This window comes from Cyprinus carpio, chromosome B23, assembly GCF_018340385.1.
Source record: "Cyprinus carpio isolate SPL01 chromosome B23, ASM1834038v1, whole genome shotgun sequence".
Classification (NCBI taxonomy): domain Eukaryota; kingdom Metazoa; phylum Chordata; class Actinopteri; order Cypriniformes; family Cyprinidae; genus Cyprinus; species Cyprinus carpio.
In genome coordinates this window covers 13,120,612-13,131,489 of record NC_056619.1, presented here as the reverse complement: position 1 = coordinate 13,131,489, position 10,878 = coordinate 13,120,612, and the positions used below count along the sequence as shown (strand labels likewise).

At 33.8% G+C, this 10,878-nt stretch overlaps 1 protein-coding gene across 1 annotated transcript; it reads left to right on the top strand.

Moving 5' to 3' along the window:
- The first annotated feature begins 6,968 nt into the window (after positions 1-6,968).
- Positions 6,969-8,164, top strand: LOC122141834 (olfactory receptor 2AG1-like). Its single transcript, XM_042750079.1, has one exon. The coding sequence runs from the start codon at positions 6,971-6,973 to the stop codon at positions 8,126-8,128; it is 1,158 nt and encodes a 385-aa protein (XP_042606013.1). The 5' UTR covers positions 6,969-6,970; the 3' UTR covers positions 8,129-8,164.
- Positions 8,165-10,878: the final 2,714 nt, after the last annotated feature.

Below are 10,878 nucleotides of genomic sequence, written 5' to 3'. Positions count from 1 at the left end.
GTATGTACTAATATGTGCCATTAGGTAGCAATATGTACAATTTAGGTACTATAATATAAACATTTTAGCTTTTTGAAAAGGTATTGCTCAGGTGACATCTTTTGTACCTTTGAGTGAATATTCTCAAAATATACAAATATGTGGACATTAAATATAGAGACTCATAATGTTCATAATGTTACCCATAACCAGTGTTGGGGGTAACACATTACAAGTAACGTGAGTTATGTAATCAGATTACTTTTTAAGTAACTAGTAAAGTTATGCATTACTTTTTAAATTTAGAGGGAAAGGTTTACTGTTTAATGAGTTACCTCCAAATAAGTAACGGTAGTTACTTTGTTCCCATGTCTTGACTGACAGCTTTTGTGTTGCCATGTTGAGAGAAAATCAGGAGTAAGTGCAGAGGCATTGTGCTTGCTGTGTGAGCATGATTACTTGCTGTAGTTCTAGACTAAATATGAACATGTATTTACTCATCTCACCTGCACAAAAACAGATTCAATATTCCTCAAAATGAATGAAAACAGTCAAATGCAAACTCAGAATATTATACAAACTTGCAATAATTAAATAGGTTAAATAAGACAAAAATCATTCATCTATATAATCCCATTTTATTAACTAATGTCTTTGCTACTGACCTTCAATTATCCACATTTCATTTTTGTTATTGCTGTATAGTGTTGAACTTTCAGCTCCTGCGTCATATTCTTCATGCAGTTTGTTTGAGCTGCACCTTCTACTGTACAGAGATGAATTTACATTTCCTTCAGCCTGAAGCATACTCATTTCACCTTTGTTGTGAAAGGGCTTTTACATATGTAAAAGAAGAACTTTTTTTATATTAAAAACAAGCAAGCAAGCCCTGGCCAGATTTTAAAAGTAACTCAAAAGTAACGTAACTCATTACTTATCATAAAAAGTAACTAAGTAACATAATTAGTTACTTTTTAGGGAGTATTGCAATATTGTAATGCATTTCTTTTAAAAGTAACTTTCCCCAACACTACCCATAACTACATCAACTTAAAGCTTAAAGTCCTTTAAAACTAAAGTCCTCTGAGCTAATTTTCACTACAAACGATAACAGATGAAAGACGGTGCAAGTTGTGTTTGTATGAAACGGAAGCGTACTACATTTAAAGAGGAACGAAAAAAAAAACAATATATATATAAAAAATAATTCCCTGGAAAATTCTGTGAAGTATGAATCACTGCATCTGAAATAGGCCTATTTCCCTACTAATATATAAGGTGAAAAACATCATATGACATAAGTATTATGTCTGAGTTCATAGTATTTATAAAATAGATAGTGAAAAGTCCCTGGACGACCTACTACTTGAAAATATGTCTGGATTTCATTCATATGACACATACATACGATGTAGAATACAAGGGTCACAAAGATGGTTCCACATGAATGTAATAGTTCTTCATACTCAGACAGTATGCAGTTTAAGATTCTTTAAAATGGAAAGATATCAACCTCTGTGGCTCTACAACGAAAGCTTAATTGCTAACTTCATTCTTAAAAAAATAAAAATTCTTTATTGGAATCAATGGTTCCATGAAGAAACTATAACATCCATGGAACCTTTCCATTGCACAAAAAGTTCTTCACACTAATAAAAAGAGGTTGCTTTAAGAACTGGACACTAAGTGTTTTTTGAGGAACCCAAAATTATTCTGCTATGGAATAACTGCAACCACTCCCCCATGTGTCCTGATAACTAATCACATGACGTCACTGAACTGCTGTCAGAGTTGGACAACACAGTCAAGCATATCATTACAATTTTGAATGGACTAGAGCTTTCAAGCTTCTAAAAACAGCTTCATTCACTACTATTAAAGCTTTATAAAAGCAGTCCGTCGATATGACTAGAAGATTTCAGGCTGAACAGGCTGAAGTGGTTATATATCATGAGAGTAGTTATGATAGTTATGATTTCATACATGCTTTTTTGTCTCTACTTGTGTTTATATTTTCTTCGATATGACAGCAGAAGGAGTGACCTTGTCAGACTCTTAAGGCTCGCTGTCATTACCCTTCCATGCCTTATACGGTTTCTCCTAATAATCCTCTGACTGCTAGAGTTTCGTAGGCTTTACAAAAATATCTACTCCATTCACAAGTCTTAGCAGATAGTCTTGATCCACATGCTTAACACACCCACACCCATCACTTATAAACATTAAGTTGTAACTCAACTTGTAATACAGTAAAATTTAAGTCATGATGTGTAAAGATGCAATAGCCAAATGTAGACTTGTGTCTTGGTCTCAGTTAAAGGCTAAAACCCGTCTGAAACAATGCTGCCTTACTTTTGGATATCAGACAAAGATTCATATCTGCTGATAAGAGAGATGCATATTAAAGCAACTGGATCTAACACATATGTACACAGAGTATGAGATTTTAAAATGATTAATTAAAAGTGTTCTACTACTAAGCCTGTGGCAAGAAAATTAATGAAAGCCAACTTCTTTTCCAGTGAAAGCCGAAGTATTTTAACTAAACTACAAACGTTGAGAAAGTATTTTCATTATGGTGCTCTGGTTGTGAGCAATCCATTATATAATAAAAACAAAACTCACTCCTCACCTTATATACTATAAAAAAAAAATTTTATATATTGATATCAGACACATGTTTACAAACAAAATCTCAAAGAAAAATGAAATAATTAAGAGACATATATCCACAATTAACCAATCAACTAAACAACAAAATTCAAAAAGTCAAAAAAAAAAAAAAAAACAACTCAACAATTCTCCTATATTCATGTGTTCACAAACAGGACTACATTTTTTTCTGATCCCTGATTCTTCAAAATGACCTTAATTAACCACATAAAGGTAAGCCTCATTGTGCTCATTCAGGAGCGATGCGTTTGACAAGAAAAGAAATGAAAGCCACATTCCTTTCCAATGAAAGCCCACTTACCCTCATTGTAGTGGCCTGGTTTGTAAGGAAGGCCGTACATTATCTTATGGTCATGCAGTTTTCTTTTTATTATCTATATATTATTAACTCAATTTGACTAACTAAAAGGCCAGGCATGAGAAACACGTTTTTCTGTTAAATTGGTAAGACGAGGACTTGGAGCCAGATATGGTCAATGCAGTCAGTGTACACTATAATTAAATATAATATACACTGTAATTAACTATAATCTACATTATTGGAGTACATTTTACCAGAAAATACAATTTTAGTCTTTCTACTTTAAATTTTCACATTTAATTCAATGCAGTACTTTGTGGATTTAAATGAGAAATTTAGACTAGAAAATTCAGATTGAAAATTGTTAGAAATTTTTACACACCTTCAAAATTTCTCACATCAGTTTATCGCTTAGAAAATGGTAATGAAATATGACAAGAACTCAGAGTTAAACTGTCAGAACAAATTCATCTTGATAATGTCAGATAACTTTGATAGAAAGGTACAGTATGCAATGGATTACAAAATTCAGCTGTTAAATGTAAGTACACAATTAGATAGTACCAACAAAAAACAACCAATCAACACTCAATTCTTAACATTCTTCAGTAAAACGTTCAAAACAGCAATGAAAAAAAATAATAAAAAAAACATGGTCAGGTCAATGTGTCTGAATTTTTTGATCCCAAATTTTACATAGTCCACTGTATGAAGAAATTTTGGGGTATGATATATTTCTGAACTATAGTGTTGTAACATGTGTACTGCACCCCCTATTAAAAAAAAAATATATAAAAAAATATTTATGAAATGAAATGTATGCTGTATATAGGTGCATTTCAAAAAAAAGTAATTTGATTTTGTTTTCTTTTTTGAACAAGGTGCCGCTGTCAGGGGAGTCAAAAGATAATTACGTCATCATTAGGGTTGCCAATTAACTTCAGAAATGGATAAATAAGGGACAATGGTGATTCTTTATGTTTTTTTCTTTAAGAAAATAGTGTTTATTCTTGTATTCTTGTAGAAAATAAGTGTTTATTCTTTAAGAAAATAGTGTTTATTCTTGTATTCTTGTAGAAAATAAGTGTGTATTCTTTAAGAAAATAAGGGACAGAATAAGGGACACTCAAAATATTTGTATTGTTCCATAATGTAGGCCTATATCTGCCTGCAGTTAAAAAGTTCTCAGAAATAATCACATTTGTTTTGCTTAACCCATTTATGTACAATTATTCTAAAAATAATTTTAATGTCATGCAAAAAATGTCATTGGCCTGAGTAAATCTTACCATTATAGAATTGTGACTTCATAAGTGTAGGCTAATTTAGGAGGTGAAAATATAAATGGCATGAAATTTGAAAGCATAAGAACTGAAAAAGCATAAGGTCTGACACATCAGCCAATAAAGCATTTTTTAAAACAATGGCACTTAAAGTTTTGAACTAAAATATTATTTCAACCAAACCTGTGAACAGTGGCGTGCACAGGGGGTTCCGGGAGGGCTCAAGCCCCTGCCCCTTTAATCACCGACGCCCATTCGGTAAAATGTACTTTTATCTGAAAACAGCACATGCCAGGTAAGATGCCTCTGACGTTGTTTCTGTTTCTGTTTCAGAAGTTGCTTGGTAGCCCCAACTTTCAGTTTCAGTCAACTTTGCATTTAATATGCTTTAATACAGCACTCTGTGAACAGCCACCCCTTTCAGTAATGACATTCTGTGACTTTCCATCTTTATGGAGGGTGTCAATGATTGTCTTCTGGACCATTGCCAAGTCAGCAGTCTTCCCCATTATTGTGGTTTCAAAGAACAAGAGTTACCAGGAATTTATACTGTACAGATGGTCATTTAATGAAACTATTTTGTAAATATTCTAATATTTTGAGATACCGGAGTTTTGACTTTCATGAGCTGTAAGCTCTAATCATCCAAATTAAAACAAAAAAATCATTCAGTATAATAATTTCATTTTATTATTCTATTATATTATATTTATATCTATTTATAATTTAATTGATTCATACGTTGATTCGCTATTTATATTATATTTATATCTATTTATATCTATTATATCAGTTACCAGACAAAACTGGTATTTTTTGACAGGATCTGGCATCTGCGGCTGGATCTTATATATCTGGCATGGAGACATGATCTAACAGAACAAACAAGTATGATTCCTATATTCATCAGTTCATATATAGTCCTACATTTCACACAAAAAAATAAATATATAATGTAACAATTACAATATAATTTCCATATTCATCTGTTTACATAAAAAAAAAAACTTCATCAGTTTCTCTCTACCTTTTATTCTCACTAACTTCTATTAGTAAAAAAGTTTCCACAAACTTATGAGGATGACTTGAAGCATCAGAATAGCTGCTTACTCATTATGGATAGATTTACATAAATTAACAAATCACCCAGGGAAGAGTGAGTGTCCTGTCATCACTGTTTCTAATTCAGCCCCCATCCAGTACACATAAGCGTGTACTACTGGTGGGGCTGCTGCACATAGGTAACCTCTGGGGGCTCAGTTAACAAGCATTTATTCTTCATGAGTGCCTAATGTCACTCCAAGCTCTCCAAGACGCTTAAGCTGAGGTAAGTGACAGCAGCAACTGTCAACCTCTCGTTCCAGCCGCTCTGCCTAACACTCCTCCTTTTTTCTTCGCTCTATTCTTGGACATTCTTAAGCACAGCAGCTGAATCTCGGGAGAACAACTAGATGTGTAGCAAGCTAAATAAGGAGAAAGCAGTGAACGCCCTGCTCTTGTCCTGTCCTTAAATCATGAGTGAAAAATGAGTGCTCATTGATTCTACAACTGCACCACTAATGCAAATCCTTTCAGTCTTTTTCCTTTGTTTTTTGTACATGCAGAAAAAAATTCTAATCAGGTTCGGGAGTTGTGTGTGCTGTCAATCACAACGCAAGGATATATAAACAATCGCTTACCTCAACTCTCCTTGCATTCTCTCACCACCATATGTTCACTCTATTTTTAATCACTTCTATTAGCATTTTGATCTTCCTTAATCGAACAACATTATCGAATATTAACGTGCTTTTGTTAGTGACAAGAACGAAACAAATACGAAGACAATATGAAATGCCATTGGTAGGTTATCACAGAAGGTTTTTTTTATTTTACTAATTTTAATTATGTTCAATATCTAAAAACAAACATAAAACATATAAAATCGAACAACATTATCGAATAACAGATATAAATTGTATAACATTTGTGGAATATCTGAATTGATATATGACTTCATAAAGTCAATTCACACTCAAACACCATAACAAAAACGTTCCAAATCACATTTTATGTCAATTCTTACTGAAACTCCATGATACGAAAATCATCACAAACAGTTGATTTAAGTTTAAACCTACACTTTTATTGTAATTGAATTTAAAATAAAACAGAATAAAGAAATTAATGAGTGTAGCCTACTTCACTTACTTTGTATTTATTGTAAATCTGAATTTTGGGACAAACATGCTATAGGTCAATCAATCAATCAATCAATCAATCATTTAGTTTTCATTATAGGGTATTCAAGAAAATGTAAACAAACCAAATCACTTATAAATACAACATAATCAATAAAATAAAAAAAAAAAAAATTTATTATTCTAATCGCTTATATATTTTTTCTAGACAATTTTATACAAACTCATATTTTTATTTTTATTTTTTTTTACAATTTTATACAAACGCATATTGTCCATTAGAATGAAAAACCTAACATTAAGAAACATTTTTTTTTCTTTATTTTGCTTTATTTTTAATTCAGAAAGCAACAATTCTTGATTATTATAATCCAACCTAATACTCCCCTGGGTTTTAACAGTTGAACAGTCTTAATGGACAATCGAGGCGAACTCTTTCAACTGGTTATTTTTACGCAGATATGCTTCTTTGAATGACTTTAAGCACCACCTTCATTCAAGTCACTAACCTGTCTGCATCTTTTCTGGAGACACATCTCGTGCAGGCGCAACAAATGCGAACATCATCCACCGCGTCTCAGACTCCCGAAGTTGTCATAAAAGGGCTCGTCTTCGCCCAAATGCGTTTCCCGCGTGCTTTACCATGTTTCATACTGTGGAGTGCAGTCTACGCGTGTCCGACTCCCAGCCAGGATGCCAACATCACTTCAGACGCCCTCCAGCTGTTGGACCAGGGACGCTGCCTCTTCAGATCCATCCTGCCGTCAGATACAGCTGTGCAGGTACTGGTGTGTGTCTTTGTGCTGATGACCATCATCTCACTTATCATCAACGGTTGCACTCTGTTCAGTCTTGGCAGTTCAGAAGACTTATCCTGGGAGCCACGCTTTGCTCTGCTGAAGAACCTCATTGTAAGTGACGTCCTACTCATTGTAACCCAAGGTCCAACGGTGGCATACTGTCTGCTACAGAAGACCACTCTTCTGTATGGCGCTTGGTGCATCACTCAATTCTTTATTAACACTGTTTGTGTTTTCTGCACTCTGCTTACTATCACCTGCATGGCTTTGGAGCGTTACCTGTACGTGTGCCAGGCCATCTATTACCTTGTTTTTCTAACCACCAAGCGCCTTTACATAATAGTAGGGCTCACGTGGCTTATTTCAATATCCTTATCAGCGGTGATCACTGCTTTGCTCAGTTTAGGCCACAAGAGTTCATTGGTGGGGAAACCCATAACGGGACTCCTTTGTGAGCCGGACACCTTGGAGGCCCACCTTGGCTTTCCACGAGGCTCTGCTGTGTTTCGAAAAGTGGTTGGGCTTGTGGTGACGTTGCTTTGCATCTGTTCCTACTCATTCTCATACCTCCGCATATATCAGGAGGCGCGTAACGCCGTACAGCCTTTCCAGCAGGCCAACCAGAGGGCACGCAAAACCGTGATTTTCTACTGCTCCATGCTGCTGCTTCAGCTGCTCCCCATCTTTCTGAAGATAGTCTCAGATGCTCTGTGGGAACTCGAGGGCAACATGGCAATGGTCCATTCGCTGGATTACCCTGGAGACTGGATGTCGGCGGACACCCTGCACATCATGCTGCTGGTGATGCTTCAGGTGCCTCCTTGCATTAATCCCCTCATCTACGGTCTGCGCAACAGGGAGGTGAGGGAAGCTCTGCCCAGGCTGCTGTGGTGGAGGAGGGACAACCGCTAAATGAGACCGAGATTCAAGATGCTTCAGGGAATTTTCAGTCACCTGGCAACATTCTGAAGAAACAGAGAGGAAAAAAGAATAGAAGAATGTGGTTTTCATGGTTTATTGTGAGATTATAATAATGCACAATATAAAACTTTAACGCAAGATACTTTGAATGTAAAACAGTAAATCTGACTCAAATGTAATGTGCCTTTTGTTCATAAATCATGCCTTTACTTATGTTGATTCTATATAAATATAATTTGGTAACACCTCACATATATGTTCAGATTTTTTAGTTACTGCATCATGAACTAACAACATAAACTAATAAATTTTAATTTTAAATTAAATATATTTTGTTCAAAAAAAATAACTGATTTTATTAAACTGATGCATAAAAACTTTTAACTTTTAATTTTAAAACAGTGTTAAGAGAGCTTTTGCGTTGTCCAACATGCTGTAAAACTGAGGCTTATTGTAAATTATAACCCATGTTTACATTTTTATATATGATTGATTGCTTAAAATTAACCACCTATTTTATTTGGACTATTTTTGACAAGAAAGGAAGTAAATTACTCTGAATTTCACAGATGCCCCACTTATATTCACTTACCACATTGATTAAAGTACATATATGTCAGCTTTATATATAACCTTATAACCTTATGCACTAAAAGGTGTGAAATATAATTATGTTAACATTCTTTACGATTACTTGCCAAGAATGCAGATGCACTGTAAAAAGGCATAGCAGAAATGAGTAAATAACTCAGTTTCTGTATGTCAGTATAACAGATATCAGGGTTTAATTGCAGACTAATAGTGAAGAAAAACATAACTTAAAATCTACTTATTATCAATTATATTTGTATTTGTTTGATTCTTTATTTGTGACCAAAAATTGAACTTTCATTTTGTTGATGCTCAATTATGCTTTATGAAGACAGTGTTGATTCTTTACACTTTCATTGGTTTTGTTGTAATTTGAGTAGAAGAGTAAGAATTTTACTAAATTTCATGTGCAAAAATAATGTATATGTGAGATATAATGACATAATTATCTGGTGCAAAATAATAAAAATGCTTTATTAAACTTCATGGTGTCTCCATAGAGATGTCTGATACCTGCACTTTCAACTGGTGGAAATGGTATAAAATCTGTTAACTTAATTGTCCAGACTCTCTTTCGATTCTCAATCAGTGGTTGCTACCAGTAAGTGTTTAAAAAGCAACTTTCATATTTTTCAGACTATTTTCTTTAATAGTTTGTTGAGAAGAGGTGTGCTAATATTTACTAAGCAGTTAGACTTACTGCTTACAACTAACCCTAACTATTTTTGCCTGTTGACTAACTGCTGGAAAACAAACAAACAAACAAACAAACAAAAAAACAAACTACATAACCATAACACAGGACATGATGGACAAAACCATTCAGTATATAGTAGGTGGAATATTTCGCAGTGTTAGACAGACCGCATAGCTAACAATCACTCAGATCACCTTAAAAATGCCACAACTTTGCACTTTAAGCACCACTTCACATTTTCTTCAGAAAATCTATTTTTAATTTAACCTAATGGAATATTGACCATTAATGCAACGCTTGACACTTTTTAAACCTGCAATGAATCTCAAATGTGATCAGTCTGTCCTCATATATTATCGATCATGCAACTCACGTTTTGTTCTTGGAAAAGTGTTTTTAACCAATTTTTAGCATTCAAAGTTTCTTCAAATAAAAGGGTATTTTAAATGGCTAAATAAGTGTGAGAAAATGGCAAAAATTCAAATGAGGATGAAATGTTTATATAAACTGAAAGTTCATTATAATGTGTAAAAAAAAAAAAGCAAAACCACATTCTCTTTTTTTCTCCTGCATGCTTCCTAAATTACATGAGCATGCATATATAAAGCACAAAAATATGTAGCACTTGACTCAAAAAAAATAAATAAAATCAATTAAAGGGAGAGAGAAGAGAGAGACCTTGACCAAACAAAGCTTTTGCATGATTATAAAGGTTATAATTGTGGCTAGAAGGGATACAGCTGCAACCAGAAACTAACAATAAATAACATTTTCTACCTACACCTGCCCCAACCCTAAACTTACCCTTATAAAAATGCAAAAACAGTAATTATTGTACAATGTGCCAAAACTTATGCTATTGATGTGCACATGCCCAGTAGCCACATTTTTACACCATCCATCCTAAACACATTACCATCTAACCTTACAAATACAGCTTAAACGCTATAAATAGTTATTGGTGAGCTCCCTCTAGTGATTAAAGAGAGTGACATTTTACTTTAGCACAGTTTATATACAGATAAATGGTAATATGTCATAAAAATCTATTTATACATAAAAAATAATTGGCCATGGAAAATTCATTCTGAATTAAATGAAACCAACAAAATAAAATAAGCCTGTAGTGATCAAAAGTTCTTCCTCTCAGGTGCAGAAAGAAAAAAGAATGAGGAAATGATAAGTTGTGCAATCAGTCACTTCACATTGATGCATTATCGGGAAACTGAACTGTAGAACACAAAAAACAACACAACTTATAATTAATCAGTAATCTTAAATAAGTTGTAAAAAGGTGAGTGCAATTTTCTAAATCATTATAATCATACAACACAAGTTGTCATTCAGCTGGAATTGTAAATATGTTGTAAAACACAATATTTTGTGAGGAGTATAGTACTTGCAGTCTGCAGATTCTCTTGGCTTTAGCAGAGCGGGGTAAGGCTCAAGAATG